This window comes from Motacilla alba, chromosome 2 (genome assembly GCF_015832195.1).
Source record: "Motacilla alba alba isolate MOTALB_02 chromosome 2, Motacilla_alba_V1.0_pri, whole genome shotgun sequence".
Taxonomy (NCBI): domain Eukaryota; kingdom Metazoa; phylum Chordata; class Aves; order Passeriformes; family Motacillidae; genus Motacilla; species Motacilla alba.
In genome coordinates, this window is record NC_052017.1 from 20,076,916 (window position 1) to 20,096,182 (window position 19,267).

A 19,267-nucleotide genomic window follows, 5' to 3' on the forward strand; every position below is an offset into this window, starting at 1 on the left:
AAGTTACACCACTGCTTGGCTATACTATATTTGGCAGTGTCTACATTTTACAGAAATGCCCACCTCATATTTAGTGGCACTAATTATAGAAAGTGCTGTCACACAGCACAAGTACATATCATTCAGTGTATACCTTCATATACCAATCATTACAGATGAAGGCTTTAAGGCAAGTACTACATTTTATCTATTAATTATCCAAGACTTCTCATATGTTCACTTTAATTAAGAAAGAATACAGGTAAAATTGTTAGAAATAACTGCTTTCTTAAACCAGTAGTTTATGAGTAGGATTAACAATGTGATATGACTGCAATCTCAAAAAAAGTGCTTGCCCATTGTGAAGCCAGTATTTATAAAGGCAGGGTGCAGGATCAAGAGCTTAGCAGTTCAGCAATAGGATCATTAGCCTATGGTGTTTTTTACAAAGGAATCCAAAGTCTTATTAAAAGTAATAAGAAAGCCTCAAAGCCAAATGATCATCTACATGTCTCAAGTACAATCCACTTGTTCATATATTTAAAAGAAAATATCAATATTTGAGTATTAAATGTTTTTAAATACTCAAATGTTTAAAATAAGAAATCTTTTAATTACAGGAAGATAAAGAAAATAATCCAGGTGTACCAATCTTTAGTCACACAGAGTAAGAAAACCTATTCTAGACAGGCCTGTAATTCTAATTTTTATGTCTAATTAATTCATCATACAATTTAGTGTGTAAATTATGAGAAGCAGAAACCAGAGGGAAGCATGCACTCTATGAGTGTAGAATTCTATCTACTTATTAGGCATCTCTCCAAATTGTACTATACAAATACTCAGCCACAGTTCCGCTACAATGATGATAATTTCAGAGGCACCACAATGAGTAGTAATAAAAAAATAATAGGGTGAAAATATGGCAAGATACAATAGAAGCTACATATCATATGTGGCATCATATGGTATCATAAACCAATTCATATAGAAAATACAATTAATTTCAGGTTTAGTTTTAGAAAGTAGAAAAAATTTCTGATTGCATTTTATTTAGCAAGAACACAATTGGCAGCATTTGCAATCTAAAATACTGCTCTGCACAAAACATTTCAGTTATGTTCAGGAATTTACTGCTCATTTACAGTCTAAAGTAACTCTGTGGGACTCAGCTCTCCTCCTTGCTCCTTCAGAAACAGGCTGGTCATAAAGCTTCCTGGTCAGCCTTCGAGACATACCCTGCAATTACAATGTAACATGCTACCGAGATTGCATAATGTGAGGGGGAAAAATGGAAGACACATCGCAAAACAATCAAGTAAGCAATTTTGCTGTTCCTTCCTGCATGAACAGGCACAAAAACAAACAAAGAAGAAACAGCTAAACAGAACACTGACTTGCTGAGGTAGTGATTAATCTTAAGGAATCAAGACAAAGTTAGGCAAGCAGCAATATGGACAAACCAGTGCTGCAATGAACATTTCTATTTACTCAACCCTTGGTGAAGCCTCTCAGCCACTGGCTCCATTTTTTTTAGACATCTTTTTTTTTTTTTTTAATTTTTTTATTAAGTAACTTTTCTGGAAAAAAACCTGAAATTGTGAAAGTTCCAGAGTAGACTGATATGTCTCATGAAATAAACAGTACAAGTGTCTCAAAGCCAAATGCAAACCCAATGGGAGTTAGGAACTGGCTAGCACTGAACTGAAGAAAGGAGGGCATCTTTGCTAAAATATACCATACCTGTCCATTAATTTTTCCCTTTTTTTGTTTAATGAACCATCCAAATTTTATAATGCTATTTTATTCTGAAATGATAAACTATAGATACAGTTTTGTAAGCACTTTCATTGTAGAAAAGCAACACTATGCAAAAATCTATACCTTTCCTTTGTCAGATTTAAAATGCCAGTCAAATTTACAATCATAGAACATCCTGAGATGGAAGGGACCCCCAAAGATCATTGAAGTCCAACTCCTGGCCCTGCAAAGGACAGCCTCAAGAATCACTCAATGTGATTAAAATTTTAAAAATTTTTTAAATAATCAAGATTTCAAGAATGCTGTACAAAACCAGAAGACAGAAACGATTGCCTCTAACAGTAAAACCTTTGATTTAATCATGTTTCTATGCTGAAAACGCAACTTGCTCATTGAGCTAACATTGGCAAAAAACAGGATACAAACAATGTGATGTGCAACTGCTGAGCTGTATGAGCTCCTAATGGAAATTCAGAGATTAAAAAAAGTGTCCTCATCATTAGACAAATTTTAGATCATCTAAGAACCTGATATGCCAAACATGCAGAAAATGTTAATTCTGTACTACATAGAGTAGTATTTCATATAGGCTATTGTAAACAAGTCATATTGTTTAAAATATTGACATATCTTCTGTCTTTCCTGTGTTTTCTATAAAAATTCTAATAGCAACTCTGATTTTGAAATTCTCAAAAAACAGAGAAAGTAGTCAAAGACAGGGATTCAGTGGAATTCTAACTTGCTAAAAATCTGTTTTAGTTGATTGGATTAAAGGACGCGAGATAACATTTTCAGCAATTTGCAATTATCAGCATGGAGAGTATTACAACATAAAAAATAACAGTAGCACTTATGTTACGGAACTGTAACTAATTTATCTTATGAGAAAATGCAGCACCTTTGTAGCATAACAGGTTTCCAACAATCAATCTGGATACCAACAAGTTTGCAGACAATGTGCTATACCAGAAGTGCTACTTAATGAATAAGTGTTTTTCTAGGCTGCTGTGGCCTTAGGTGTAAGGCAATCCACATCTAGAATGCTGCAGGATGCAATGGAGCTTATAGACTAGTACAAAGAAAATCCACAAAGGAGAGATTCTTTTAATCTAAACTTCTGCCAAGAACACTAACAAACAGCTTCTACTGGAGCAGAACAGGTTAAAAGATTAAAGCCGATCCCAGTTAAGAAGACTTGCATCCTTGTCAGAGGAACTTAAACTGCAGGAGAATTTCAAACAGCATATCTCATTTAAACTTCTTAATGGGAAACATTGTCTTCCTTTACCTTGCTACTGCACAACATAATCCATTAAAAACAAAGGAAACCCACTCTCAGCAAGTTTTAACAGAATCTGAATTAAAGCAACAAGTCAGCTGGCAGCCTATTACAAGCAGGATACATATTACAAAGGTTAAAGTCCCACTTGTCTTTTATAAAACAATTTTATTAAGAAAAATATTTTAATACAAATACACAAAAGAAAAAGACCAAAACCAACACAAAGAAACCTCAGGAATCCTAACAGGAATTTTTCTGCACATTACCTCTAGATCTCTAGCTTTACCTGTACTGCTGTCTCTTGCAGCGACACACTTTTGAGCACTGTTCAGGCTATGTTGCTGCGAGACTAATTTCATCTGTTTTCCACAGAAAAACAGGCTTTCAGTGACTAAATAGAATACTGAAACATTCAGTAATATAGTTACTGTTACAAGCTTGTCATCAACATGCTCAAGGAATAGAAATGCAGTTTTACATATAAAGACTACTGTGAAACATTATTACAACTTGCCAGCTTTTATCTTAACTAGAGTTATACACAACAGCACAGAAGTCTCAATATGCTGTGCTATTTTTATGTACTCCTCCAGAGACCATCTCTAATCCCAAGGAATAAGCTTATTTGCAAACCTGTCCTTGGGAACAAAAGTCTCAGGTGGGACTTTGCTGTCTGGCATCTCATACTGTTTCTAGCAGTTCTACAAGGCAATCAAAGTCATTGTCAGAGAAGCCTTCCACAGCATCAGTGGCAAAACTTTGAGTTTTTTTCCATTCCTAAATTTTTACAATAAATGCTTCAAAAAGGAGTATTTAAAACATTTCCAAGTCCTAACACTACACTGACTGAAAGCACAATAAATACTCTGAAATTATGTCTTTAAACAGTATTTTTGGTTGCTTGTCCAAATTATACTTTATCTTTTCTTGTCCAACAAGTAAGTTCATGCATAAATTCTATGAAAGAGCTCAGTAAATAATCAAACATGGAAACATTAGCAGCCCATATTAAGATGTGTTTAATTTAGTATCACATCTTCAACATGTACATTTTCCAAAGCCCTGCTGACAGAGAACAGCTTCTGAAAACAAGGAGAAGAAACACAAAGCCTTATTGTTTTCTGTGACAAAGACACTGGTGGCTTGATGGTGAGAACAATGGCAGGCATCAGATGCTTTATACCTTGGTTTTAGCAAATTTTTGTCATACAGCTGAAGCCCTTGTAGTGTCCTTATCACATTGCTGGTGAAATATGGGCTGGATAAAGGTGGGTGGAAAACTGGTCTCCTAGGCTCAAAGAGTTGTCACCTGTAGTGCAAATTCCAGCTAGCAGGCAGTATCCTTCAGGATTTCTACTGGGAGCGACAGTGCTCTCAGTAACTTACTGACCAGAGCAAGTTGAAGGGGAGCAATCAGTACACTAGAGGCCATGGCTAATGTTCAGAGGGACCTGGACAGGCTGGAGAAATGGGCAGACTGGAAGCTCAATAAGAACAAAGATAAGGTATTGCATTTTAAATGAAGCCAGTAGCCGACCACATGGAAAGCAGGAAATCATCTACAGGTCCTATTGGGTGAGAGGTGTCAGCAGTGCAGCCTGGCAGCTAAGACAACCAACCGCATCCCAGCTCAAACTACAAGTCAGCACAACCAACAAGGTCAGGAAAGTGACCCTTTCCCTCCATTCTGCACTTGAAGGACTGTGTGTGGAGCATTTTGTCAACTTTGGTGCTCCCCATTGCAAGAAGGCTATTTACACACTGCTCTAAGTCCAATGGATAGCTGCCAGGATGGTCAGGGAGGGTCACATGCAAGGAAAAGATGGGAGAGGTGCTTTCAGATTTGAGAAGAGCAGCCAAAAAGTGGGGCTTACTGCTTTCAACAACCAATTAATCAGAGTATACACAGAAGATGCAGGCAGATTCTTTCTTAGAGCTGCACAGTCACAGGACAAGATGCAACAGACAAGTTGGAAGTAAAAATTGCAAACAGAATGCAGAATTATTTTTTTATTTCCTTACTTAGTAAGTAGAACTAGTTAAATACTGAAACATGTTGCCCACAGAAGTTGCAGAACCTTTGACCTTGGAGGCATTCAAGACTCGACACGGTCCTGAGCAACCTGATCTAATTAGACCTGTTTGAAGCTGGGGGGGTTGGATTAGATGACCTCTGGAGGTCACTTCCAACTTCGATTATAATTCTGCAAGAAAAATGCCTCATGAAGCTACCTAGGTTTACAGTGATAACTGCTAAAACAGATCAATTTATTTTATCTGTTACACTGGAGAAAAGCTGCTGTACACGAGCCTAATTTTAATGCATCAGCCAGTATCTCCAAAGTAAGGATTGCAAAATACTTCAGCAGAAACCCCATACATTTTCCTTTTACTTGTAATCAATTTAAGTTAAATTCAGCTGTTGCAGAAGTTTGTAAAAGATAACCAAAAATTCACTCCTCTCACCTGGGTATGAGACTGAAATAACAGAATTAAAAATGTTTGGGGAGGAAATTCCTGAAGTTACTTACCCTGTGCGTGACTGTCCAACTTTATCACAGATGTCTAAGATGAGGCCCCAGTCCTCTGCAGTGTTCATCTCACTGGTTGCTTTCTCTGATAAATAAAGTATAAGTGAATCAAAATACAAATTTAAAAAAATAAATTATTAACAAAGACATTGATATATTACCTCTTTGTATATTTCTAAATGTATGAAAAATCCCTATACTTAATAAAACTCATATATTAACAATGTTATATCTAATTATTTTTAATTTTCTAATGTTCACTTGTGACCATTAATTTTAATTATTAAGCAAATATATTTTGGGGTTTTTTTTACCACATCATAAAGACGCACACAAAACATGACACAAGCAGTATCGCTATCAACAGATTGTTTTTCCACACGAACTATAAAGTTTAATAGGATATTAATACCCAAAGCATTGGTTCACTGTTTGCAGAGTCAGATGCAACTGAATTTATCACCTTTCCAGACACTAAAGTGCTGTGTCTTGCATTTCCTTTCATGTATTACATCTCAACAAGAAGGATTTAAAAAGTCATCATAATCACTAAACTTCCATATTCCCATTTCTACTTCTGCTTTGGATGATATATTTCACTGTTTCTTTTCAGCTACAAAGACTGCTACCAAAGTTAATTTCAAGGAAGCCATTGTGACTCTTCCTTCCAAATTTTTTGAATAGGACAAGAGTCCCAGGTAAAGATGAAAGAAATAGAGAGAGGAGGTAGAGAAGAAATAGATTCAATGTCAGAAGAAAAAATAGACTCCCTCCCTATTTGTCCCCCACAAGAGCTTAGTTACAGTAAGGATAGCAGTAAATAAAAGCATTAAAGGAAACTGAGCCTTACACTGCAGCTCAATAGAAGATTATCTAAACACTGATACAACAGCTCAGGATTGGAGAGCATAAAGGAATGCACATGCATTTAACCAAACAGTAGGAGAATGGGCATAGAATAAATCAGAAACTTTGTTTCCCATCTCTGCTCTTCATCTAATGTGATGTTTCCCAATCTGCTCTTCAGCTTCTTCTACAAAACACAAAATATGCCTCAGCAGTAAATACCATCTTCAGGGTATGGTAAATACCATCCCACTTAGTTTTATGAAAGGAACCAAAGACTTCCTATAAAAACTTCTCTGCTGGGAAAGATTCATTATCTAGATTAGCACTGGCAAAATTGCAAAGACAAAGACAAAGTAAAGCATCTAATCTCCAAAAATTACAAGGATTATTCATATCAAAGTTGATGGCTTTTCTTATGAATGAGTTTCTCTGTCCTACAAATTGATGTAGGTTACAGTTAATTCATTTCCTTAATTGAACAAAAATGCAGAAAAGTAAAACTCTATGGTCATGTGCTCCCAAAGCATTTCTGAAGAAAAATTGAACACTGACATATATACAACTGAAATGATAACTCATCAGCTCTAGTGCCTGATGCAAGGAAAATAGCAAAACAATATAGGGAAATCCTAAATGGAAGTTAGTTACTATTCTGTATGTTCTCTCAGATAAAGTAGAGAGACATTACCTCTTCTCTCTAAACCCTATCAGAAAACTTGTTTGATTAGAAAAAGCATTCATAATCAACAGAAATATAAAAAATTGTGGGTAGACTTAGTGCTAACATCTAGCACTAAGATATACCAGCTGAGCAACCAACCACTTCATTTTCCTTTCAGTCTGCTCTTGTTCCAATTCATGCTTATGACTAACAATCATAGAAATTTGTGATTTCCTGGTAAGACACTTGAACTCAATGCCTCGCATGAACCATCACAGACCAAGGCAGTCTTCCGAAATTGCAGTCTAGGCACACAGCAGCTGTTCTGCTCCAAAGACAGCCTCAACTCTGCAGCACCAGAACTGCTTTTTTGAAACACAGAGCCTGACTTTCCTACACTGCGTTCCTCAGACTGAAAGCAGCTGATAAGCACAGTCCAGAGACACACAAAACAGACCACATGGAGGCAGTTTACTTCCAGGACTCCACTGCTTCAGTTGGTTGCCAGTTCTGCTGGAGCTGGACCAGCTCCAGTCAAAGAGTGCCTGCACAGTTCCCTCCAAAGCCCTAAGATCCTGCCAGGCTCTGAGCTCGCACAAGGAGCTCGCAAACCCAGACTGGTCACTCTTGCCTAATGCTGCACTTCAGCTAGCACATCCTTTAGCAGAGAGATGAGCAATCCAATGGAACTGAAACCTTGGTCTTTTCCATTGTTCTACATAACAGAGAGTTGTCTGTATTTTTGACAACAAATGATTCTTCTTTCCTCACTATGTCAGCAAAGAGAAGTGGCATAGCTGTCGGTTATGTCTTCTACAAACCAAGGAGTAAAGCAATGCATGCTTAATGTTTTAATATAACAGCAAACTGTGCTTTATGCTAATTTAAATACTTTGGCTAAAACTACAAATAAGATAGTGATTGATGAAATCCCTGATCCACATTAACTACACCGATTATAGCCTTTATTTTAATTCTCAATGAGAACATTTTGCAAATTTATCCATGAGTACAATTACAAGTTTTCTGCTATGGCAATGTTCTTTCTTGGCAGTCAAAGTTAGTCCCATATAAAAAGTACCATTTGCTTGCAATGCCTCCCCTGGGGCATTTCCTCCACCAACAAACACTAGATAGTTTCTTAGTAAATTTCAGCCTGAAAACAAGTTTTTCTGTATACTTTCAGTCTTCTGTAGTAATAATCATCCAATAATTCAATCAGATAATAAAATCAATGGCAAGACAAGAGAAAAAAAAAATGCCTCGAGTTCTACTAAAATTCTGTGTCAAACAAGGAAAGTTAAAAGTTAAGAATGTACTGAGAATGTTAGCAGCACACTGTCTGAGCTGACTGTCCACAAAAAAGGCCTCTTACTAATGCTATGCCAAACACAAAGGAAAAAGGACTACATCACAGCTCTCTTCCATGAAGCTGCACCACACAAATTCAAGGCATTGTTTTCAGAGCATAAGCAAGGCCTACAATAGTAATTTTAAGCAATGCAAGACTGTACAATCTTATGTTGTGTCAGGTTAATTTGTAGTAATTAACAGTTATTATTAATGCTAATTACTATTAATATCAGTTAGTAAAATAGTAGTTCCAAATTCCTTAAACTGTTTTTTTTCCTTGTTTTTTTTTTTTTTTCATTACTTGTCTTTACCACTCACCTTTATTTTTTCAGGAGTTATTTAATATTCTTTTCTTACCAGTAATTCCATAAAGACACGCACACATATTTGTAAGAGCCACAATTTCAGAGGAAAACAATAATTGGATCTATAGGTTCTTTGGTCAAAAACAACAATGATCACGCACAATATAAGAATACCTTTCTAAATTATTTCAATAATTTATTTAGTTCCTAAAACAAACAGAAAAGAGACAAAAAAACTTTTATCATTTTTTGGCCACTTTGCAAGGCGCAGAGCTTGGAATCACTAGGCCTCTCTCCTTATACCTCTGCATTCAGAACACTAGCCATACTGGGCCAGACCAGTTCCATCCTGCCCAACATTCAGTCTCTAAAACATACATTATACCTAAACCAGACACCTAGGAAAACATAAAAGAGAACAAGGTAAGCATTAATGGTACTTTCCTACCAACACACCTTTCAGTGACCAGCAATTTGCAGCTTCGTAACTCCTGAGTCAGAATTGGTGCTCCAACCATGCAAACATTGTCATAAATCACACACAGAACAAATAAAGCATTCTGAAGCAAAATGCACTTTGTTTGGTGGAAATCTCAGCTGTGTTTGTATCTGTAGCTTCTCAATGATTTGTATCTTTACCTTCTCAATAATTTGTAGAATATAATGTCCTTTAAATAAAGCACCTGAAATCATTCTTCCAAACATATATTGTATCTTTTTTCATGACACTGAATAGCACCTGGCTTCTAAGGAAAACATCATTCCTCATTACAAATGCCATAGAATCTAACTGAAATACTGTACCTAAAATCCAGAAAACCGAGTTACACCTATTGAATGAGAAGCCAGGCCAAAAAGATCTAAATATATGAGTTTAATTACTTATGCATTGGTTGAAAGTACACACACTATTGCATGGGCTCTTTTGAGATAGCTAAATCACCCTGCCTCTCCTTGTGTCGTAAGGTTCATTAGGTGTGCTGAGGCTCCATTTCCCTCTAATTTACACAAACCTGAATACTTGGAGCATTGATAAAATTCTGTTTGCTCCTCTGATTTCGTGCATTATTTATAAATTATAAGCAAAGCAAAAAATATTTGCACTGTGATTCTATTTGAAGTTCCCTATTACACACAAAACACAATTGCAGTTGATTATTTTAGGACAGAAGAAAAAAAAAAACCCTTTTCTCAGAAATAAAAATAAAAATTTCCTAAAATACATACCTGTCCTAAAAGAAATTTATCATCGGATTTACAAAGTACTATTAGACAGAAGAAAGGTAGTTCATGCTGAAAAAAATCCCTTGCCAGATTTAGCGGCTGATGCTTTAGGTGCTGGTAAAAGGAATACAAACATGGCTGCAGATTTGCCATGGAAATATGTGCTAGTCACTTGATTTCTCTGCCTTAGTTCTGCATCTTAACAATAGTATTTTACTGCCTTAACAGAAATTTTCACAAGTAAATACTCTCATGACTGTTTGGATAGCGCAGTGAACCACATGATGCATTTCTTAAGGCAGAAAACTTAGCGACTATCCATTGCTAACATCATTTTCAGAGGGAGTTCTTGGCAGGCTTGAGCTTCCCAAGCTTCAGTTTTTACTGAAGTTTATTTCGAAAGAAAAACCCCAGTCTAAGAACTGAGCTATTTTTCTGCAACAAAGTCTCAAAGATGTTAAAACTAGTAAAATTTCAAGAAATAAAAAAATCTAGATCAAAATACCTTCAAACCCAACACTTAAAATGTAATTATTTGAAGCAGTTAAAACAAGTAGCAGTAAAAACTGTCAGAAAATTCTACCAATACAAGGTTTTCAACCATCCTACTTATAATTTGCTGTTACTCTATTCATGGATGTAACATCATTTTCACAGTTGGACATCATTAAAATGAAATACTGAAGTTGTAACTTCAATTACAAAGAGACAAATGGCTACAGAAAGTCTTCAAAAGAATAGCTGAAGAAAGTCTTCAACTCACAGACTCATGTTACAACCACTTTCTAGCATGATAAAAAATCCTCAAAAATCTGTTATATCATTATAAATAACACAGATTTAATGAAAAATTCAACACTCCCACAAGCCTTCTCTCCGATTCTGCTCGAAGTTTTCTTTTCTTCACATAGCAAAATAAAGAAATTTCCCTTCTCTATGAAATTGCAAACACTAAAATTCCAAAGCAATATAGTTTAAATAGCCCATAAAGACTGAAAGTGACTGCAAATTTTTCTTTCTTTTTGCAGGCACTTGCTGAGAAATTTGAATTATATGTCACTCTACATCACTGAAATTAAACACATTTAAGTTTTGCTCTTTTTGTCTGTCAAATAAAAAGAACAAATACATTTGTTGGTCCCTTCTACAGAAGCCACCACTTGAATATTAACCATTTTGCATTTCATTAACATGCTCAGAACTGCACAAGAAGAATATGTCCAAACAGATTCCATTTAGACAAGATTGAAAATACTCCTAACAGGCAATGCCACCATAGAGAGAAACTTGAATTCCATGTACCATTAACTTTGATAAAGCTATTAACCAATTTCTGCAGTTTAATTGTACATGTGCAGTGTTCCCAAGTCCTTCTGGGAGCAATTGTAGAAGGTGTCATGTGAAAGCACTGCAGGTGATCTGAGGCAAAGCAAGCAACAGTGACTGAGGCCACCTCAGCCCCTTCCTTCAGAAAACTGTGTAAGACCTCACCGTGCTTACAGTGGCCCAGCAAAAAATGAACATCCCTCGGCACAATGAACTGAGCAGAATGAAGACAAAAGGATTCACAACCTGGTTAAAAAAGGCTGAAATCATAAGCCTAGCTGAGCAAAAATAATTTAGATGTTTAGATCTCTCACACAAACCCTAACAAATCCACAGAACTCAAACTACCTTTCACCCAGAAATATTACAACACAACAGGAAGGTGAGCACATTGGAGATACATCAGAAGGATGAACAGTCTGTAAACAATGTGTATCACAGGCATGTCATATGAACAAAAGGTGCCAGGATATATTTGCAGAAGCCCACAAGCCAAGCCACAGTACAAGAAGCATTTCAGGAGGAAGATCATCAAGAAACTTAATTTTCCACATCAGGTATGCAATGTTATTTTTATCAGTTAGAGGAACAGATATTACATGTTGAAGATCTACTTTGATTCTTCTAAATTCTGGTATTATAATACACACTGTCACAGCTGAAAGGAGAAGCACTTAAGTGACAGTTCTTCCCTGGGAGGAAAGAAAGAGAATTACCAGAAAAGTAGAGTCTTTCACTATGGAACATATTATGTTGGCTTCAAAGTGCCCAGCTGATCTGACAGCCTGCTAATTGACAGTGGAAAAGATTTTTTTTGTTGACTGATACACTGAAGGCATGTTCCACTTAGTCTTATCCTGTCAGCATTGCCATTTTTCACTGAGGACCTATCACCAAAGTATCTTTAAGTAAGAAGTTCCTGTTTTTCATAAATATTTATAAATCACTGAAAAGGGGGGTGGCTACAGCTCCTTTTCCACACATTTTCTACTCGGTCTCCCTGTTAGCTCACAGTTAATGTCCTTTGTAAAACAAAGCTGAGAAAAAGAGTACGCCAACTCAGGCAAAAAAGTGCCAATCTCCTGACAAGCTGAATCAATCCTTGGAATTCATCTTTCTTTGCAGCCAGATGTTAACTCACAGTCTGCAGTCTCCATAATGATCTGGGGTCAAGAAACTCCTCTATGACAATTTTCCCCTCTTTGGGCAAACCTGGCCCAACAAAAAAGTTCAGCTCAGAGACACATGTAATTGGATGTTTTGAAAATGTTGACTAAGCAAGACGATAAATCTAAAGAACAATGAGCTTAAATAGCAAGAGGATTTTATTTGACGAAATTGCACCATGGGAATCATGGTCAAACCATTTCTTACATTCTAAGAGCATCAAACTGTAGGCTGATCATATGTAATTCAAGCATACTATTAAATATTTGAAGAGTCGATAGCATAAAATTATCAACAACTGCTAGAGTTAATAAAACATGGGGAAAATGATTACAAGTCACATCAAGTTCTACTACCTTACTAAACCACCTGCTTAATTTCCTATTACTATAAATAACAAGCCTGAATTTCTTCCCAATCCTGTGCTGCCTCAAACCATCAGAGCAAGCACAAACACCTTCAACATTTACTGTGTGTAAGGATAAAAAAAAAAAACAACCCAACCCCCCCCCCATGTTTTAAACACCTCCTCCTAATATTACATATGATTTTTATGACACTTTATACCAGAACCTGAGTTACAGATTTTATTCTTGAGATATCTAAATGACACTTGAGAACTCCTTTAGCAGTAAGTTCTTCATCAAACCTAGCCTAAGCACCACTACATCACTAATAATCCTGTCATGACAGATTAGTAGACAGTCTTTTGGTTCTTAAAGCAAATTTCACCATTATTTTAACTGAGTCAAACTTACAGATAAATCTGCATTTCTCAGGAACAACTCGGTGGGAATAATTTGATGATTAGGACTGAGAAATACAGCAGAAACAGAAAACCCACAAACCTAATAAGAACACTTTTAATTCTAACCCCTTAAATGGAAGATTAGAGTTTCTTAATTATAATCTTAACAGGCCCAGTTCTTGATGATTTTTTTCTTTTTTTAAATTCCATTATTATGTTCCTTACTTGGGCACATCATCAAAGGTTCCCCAACTTGACTGTGAAAAGTTGAGTCACCACTGATTAGCATCCCTTCCTGCTGAAATATTCCTAAATATGATAAAAAAGAAACTTCAGAAAATGAAAAGCATTTGGGCTTCATCCAGAGATTTGGACTCTCAAGAATTACAATGGTTAACCTTCTCAAATCTCTGGGCATTCTTTAATATTATTAATTTAATAGCAGTCTTAAACAACATTCTTTAGCCAACTACATCTAAAAAGCCAGGTGTACAAAGTTGGTACAAATGGCAAGCTATTATGGGTGACCAGGTTCCACTGCAGCAGCATGCTGACAGGACAAGCCAAATACTGCTAGTTGGCCAGACAAACTGAAAAATTTGTCCTGAATGTAAGACATATTTATGCTCCTCAAAATGATGGAAAACAATTTCGTTCCAGATATGTTCTCTGCAATCCATTATCCTAAATGGTTCCAAGATAATTTCCAAGTACTCCACAGTACTGATCAGCTTTTCAGTAGACAAGAATGCAGTTATTACAATACTATCAACTACACCAATGTCCAAATTCATATGAAATTAAGAATAGCTGCTGACTGCCTTTCTGCTTCAGGAATCAGATTTTAAAAACAAAACTTTCTTGCTGGATAAGAACAAAAATAGTGCACTCAACTTTCACTCACAGAAAACAAATGAAAAATAGCACTATGGCTTGACAACTTTTGGAAGTTTCCTGAGAACATAAGAGCTTACACTACAGCTGATGCTATCTTATGAAGCCTGCCAAAAAATTAATCCAGATAATAGCAAATTCCCAAAGGACCCAGAGAACAAGAGGCCAGGGACGCTTTCCGGGAGACTTCATCACTCCCATCTCCCTGGCACAAATCCAGTTAAGTGACGGATAAAGGCAGCAGGCTCCTGAAAGCAGGCTGTCACCAACTGAACAGCCTGCTGCTCCTTCAGTCTCCCTCAGGACACCATGAAAGGGGCCAAAAGAAAGGGGCTGCCTACCAGTGAAAATCAGCTCATTGGTCACTATCTGCTTTTCCAAGAACATTTTGGTACTGAGTGGTTATTTCTAGCTCCTCATATGGTTTACAGAATAACACTTTTGAAAAGTCTTCATTGTTGATCATATTAGGCAAGCACAGTAGGTAGGGGGGGGGTTGGCATCCTCTGCACCTGGAAAAGAGCGAATGAGGCACTGAAGTAACTGATGGATGCTGCTGCCTTGCCTTGAGACTCGCAGTGCTGAGGAGCACATCCAGTGAACTGAGCTCTAGAGACACCCCTTCAAGCAGTCTGAGCTTCCCTACCAGCCAGAGGCACTAGGAAGAAAAAAAAAGTAAACACCTGCCAGAACCGGAGCCTATCACTTTTTAATCTTATTAGTTCAAATAGTTCTCTAATAGTCCATGGAAAACTGGCAAGCAGTACAATCTCTTCCTCACTTTCAGCTCCCAAATTTCACTAGAAGACAGCAGAACAACTAAGAAGAATTATTTACTACTTTCCAAAATAAGTCAGTCAAGTTTGCTACCAACAAAAACATTAATTGAAGCGCAGTCTTCAGCTTCAAAGTGTTAGCAGTTCAAAATGAGAAGACCGAGCTGTGTCTTATTTTGATGCAATAGACTAAGAACTTCTGATAACAATCATACAGAATTTATGTTTCAGTACTTTGTTTATGCAATAATCCTTTCTCCTGATAGGTTACATACTTTTCAAACGGTTTTTACTTGGTATCTCTTTAAAGAGCTGGAAGAATTGAAGTGGAGCCTAAATGCCTGAAGTTTGATAAACATTAAGAAACAATGTATCTGTAGCTGAAAGTTACATCTAGTTCAATGCTATTAAAGAAATTACTTTCAAGAGACTTATACAATGTTACACTTCCATTAGGAAATAGCCAAGGGGTGTAGTAATCCACATAGGAGAAAAAGTCCCCTTATATTATGGGATTCCCCAGACAAAGCCTTTATGGCTCAAAGCTAAAGAGATGTCAGCAGCAGGTCGAAAACAAACCATATTACACAATCTCAAATAAAACACACAAAACTAATTATTAACGGCCTATATGTTATTTTATCTTCAGTTTCGACATATCAGGACTAAGTACAATTTTTGTCAAGTAAAAGCAATATACTTCCTCTCCATCTAGTCTGGCCTTGGGACAAGCAAGGTGGGGACAACACCTGAGCTCAGTACGTAAAGCTTTACTTGAAAGGAAAAGAGAAAGCTCCCACAGGAATCCCCTTCAAAGAACTAGATACAAAACGCTTTAATGATTTTCTCAAGCCTGTCTGTGAAGCAACTGTAGATGGTGCTTTTTACTGTTCGTCCTTTCAAAAACACTCCAGCGCGGACCTTTCGCACCCCTTGTTTTGCTGTGCTGCAGCGTTACTCGTGCTGAGCAGGCCAGCTCGTCCCCCACGAGCATCCCCGCGCTCGGCCCCGCGGCCCGCAAGGCCAGAAGGGCCCCGGCGCTGTCCCCGGCCGGCCCCGCCGCCCCGGCCCGGCCCAGCCCGGCCGCTCCCGCCGCACCGCGGCCGCCGGGCCGCCGCCGCCGCTCCCGCTTCCCTGCCGGGCGCCAGCGAGCCCAGCAGCGCCGGGCCGGGACAGCGGGCCGGCCGCCCGCGGGGGATGGAGCGAGAGCGGGTCGGAGGGCCGGCCGGCCGCGGGGTTACCTCGGGGGGAGGCCGGGCCGCGGCAGCCACTCACCCACATCCTGGTCGAAGGGGTTGGTGGCGAAAAGCGGCATGGCGGGGCGGGGGGCGGCCGCCCCTCCCGGCGGCGCGGCGGCAGCGGCGACGGCGGCGAGAGAGAGCAGCCCTCGGCGGCGGCGGCGGCGGCGGCGGCTCCTCCTCCCGCCCCGGGCAGCTCCGCCGCCACCTCCTCCCAGGGCCGGGCGCCGCCTCCCGCGCAGCACGCCGGGAACCGGGGCTGGACCCGCCGCGTTCCGCGGGGGCCCGGCGGCGACACCCGGGCCCAGCCCGCCCCGCCACCCCAGCAGGGCATCTTAGCGCCGGCACGGCTACGCCAGGCGGAGGTTTATGTTATTTAGTTATGTGGAGCTCTTTCCTTCCCCCTGCTCGGGAGGCGAGACGGTTTTGTATCCAGACACGTTTGCTCTCTATGGAAGATTTTTGCAGCTTCCCTATACGTTGGTCTGACTGAATCTTTTCGTTGGTAATGCCGTGGTGCTTGTGACATGGGTTAGCCTGACGGCAAAGTGCAGACCGGTGGTTATGCCAGCACGTCTCAGAGCATCGCACGGGAGCCTGACCAGTTCTCCGCGGCCACATCCCACGGAGAGCAGCCGCTATCAGCTGGTCACAGGGCCTGGAATATCCCGTGGCCTCTGCTTGCCTATCTTGGTGCTCCACTTTGTAAGCCTACGTTGCTGGCTTAAGTGGGGTGTGTCCCGCGTTAACGATATGATTCAGAGGACAAGACACCTTCTGCCTATTCTTGCTGTCACATAAAACTCAGGTCATTATCCTTAAAGCCTTTTAGTACTGTTCGATTACTCTGAACTAGTTAGATTGCAAATTAAGTAAAACTAGGCTTATGTATACACCTGGGGAAAGAGACACACAGCAACAGGGGCATATCACTGGCGTGGAAACAAGAAATGAAAAAGGTACTATGGCTGTTTGCAGGGCAGAAACACTAGATGCAATCAATAGCACAAACCATGCTCAATAATGAATGTGATTGCATGCATTAGGCAGACTTCTGACACATCAAATGAAAACTGCACACCAAGCCTCTTCCCGCAAGGATTTACAGTCACTAGGCACTTTGTTATTTTACTACAGTTTTTTTTCCCAGACCTCTAGTTCTGCTTCTTTACCTATCCATAGCGACTGTTTTCAGCAGCTAATGCAGGTCAACATTGATCTACTGTGTAGAACTGACTAGTTGTAAGGAATTGCATGTTTGCTTTGGATTCTACCTCAATTCAATGATTAGATATCCTCAGAGGGATGCTTTACCTGCTCCCCATTCATCAACCCCCATTATGTTCACAAAAGACATATGGTAGATGCTCTCTGAGCCTGTTTTATCCCCTCCTTTCTCATCCCTTCTTTTTGATGGGTTCTGAACTAGTTGTAGGAAACCTTTCAAAACAAGCAGAGCTTTTATTCGTAGTCCTGCAGGAAGAGCTAACACAACACTCACGGGGAACTGGGGTTTTAGAGTACCTTCAGCCTAAAAGCATTCCAACCCAACTTTCCTTCCCAGTACCCTACTCAACATTTTGAAAAAAAAGCAGTCTATACCAGAAAGCATCTTAAGGGTCTGTAATCATGACTCATATTTTGGTTCTGTAATGTTTTGCTTTTTTTTTACTGTAGACCCAGTATGAAGTCCTTCCAAAACTCCATATTGTATTGTATCTCCCTCTTTTCCCTGTCTCATGGCTCTATCATTTTTCCATGGCACAGCAATGGGTGGTAGGTAGAACACTCTCCCAGGAACTGCGGATTTTGCTATCTCAGACATAAATGGCTATAGAAACCAACTTTTCTACCTTAAGTGTGAGTAGTATAAAGAATATGCTATTAAAAACAGGTGCGTTAATCTATATGCTATTAATAAACAGGTGTGAACTACATCTTTACTGGATGTAGTTCAAAATGCTTGTATTATTTCCTACTGCTGCCTAAGTTAGCTATCTAAAAGTAAGGCATATAGATCAAAGGTACAGTCTTAAATTGCATCTAATTTTGGGGGATCTACAGCTGAAAGAGAATGTAGCAACACTGCCCTGTGCCCACAACTATGTGCTGCCACCACATTTCTTGTATTAGATTTGGAATTTGATCCATTTCATTTGTGGTTGCACAATCAGCTGATCCAGCTGAAAACTACCTCACTGCAGAGAAGTTCCCTGTTGGATCATGTCACGCCTCTGACTCACCTTGGAATTGGATCAGGCATGTGAAGAGGTGGGAAGGCCTGGCTGGAGGCAGTACTGCTGCGGTCTGGGTCAGGAAAAACAGGCATGTCCAGGGGATTATTCATCTGTTCTATTTTGGACCTCATTCTGAAGATGGCCTCTGTAACAGTGACTCTGTGGATTTCACAGATGAGCCTATCTGTCCAACAGTTCTCTGACTTGAGGCTTGTCTCTAGACAGCCTTATAGCAAGTTTCAAGTAGTGTGTTTTTTTTAAAACATGTGCTACTTTTGTCTGAAGTAAGCAGTCTCAGATGACTGGTGCAGACATTTCTTTTTTCTTTGCACACCTCTCTTTTATATAGTACTGTTGTTCAGATACAGCTGAGAGATCATAGAATGGCTTGGGTTAGAATGAACCTTAGAGGTAATCTAGTACCAAAGCCTCTGCCACAGGCAGGGACACTTTCCACTTTCCACCAGATTGCTCATACCCCTTTTCAATCTTTGAACCACTGCCAGGTTTGGGGCACCCACAACTTCTCTGGGCAATGTGTTCCAGAGCCTCACCACCCTGACAGTAAATAATTTCTTCTCAATATATCATCTAAATCCACCCTGTTTCAGTTTAAAGCTGTTAACCCTTGTCTTATTGCTGTGCCTCTGCAACGTCCTTGTTAAAAAGTCTCTCTCTACCTTTCTTGCAGGCACCCTTCAGATACCAGAAGGCTGCAACGAGGTCTCCCAGAGCCTTCTCTTTTCAATCTGCACAGCCCCAACTCGCTCAGCCCATCTCCATAGCAGAGCTGCTCCAGCCCTCTGACCATATTAATGGCCTCCTCTGCACTCACTCCAGCAGGTCCACATCCTTCTTATGTTGGGATACCCAGAGCTGAATCCAGTTCTCCAGGTGGAGTCTCATAAAGGCAGGTAATTTCCAGCATAACACACT

General features: G+C 39.3%; 1 protein-coding gene across 1 annotated transcript in view; it reads right to left on the minus strand.

Annotated features, from left to right (window-relative positions):
- The window catches only part of STAM (signal transducing adaptor molecule), a 32,368-nt gene extending 16,062 nt beyond the window's left edge, over positions 1-16,306 (minus strand). Inside the window, exons 1-2 of the mRNA XM_038126849.1 lie at positions 16,132-16,306; positions 5,554-5,638 (exon numbers count right to left, since the gene is read on the minus strand). Coding sequence (XP_037982777.1) covers positions 5,554-5,638; positions 16,132-16,171 — 125 coding nt within the window. The 5' untranslated portion in view covers positions 16,172-16,306. The remainder of the gene's footprint in view (positions 1-5,553; positions 5,639-16,131) is intronic.
- Between the last annotated feature and the right edge of the window lie 2,961 nt (positions 16,307-19,267).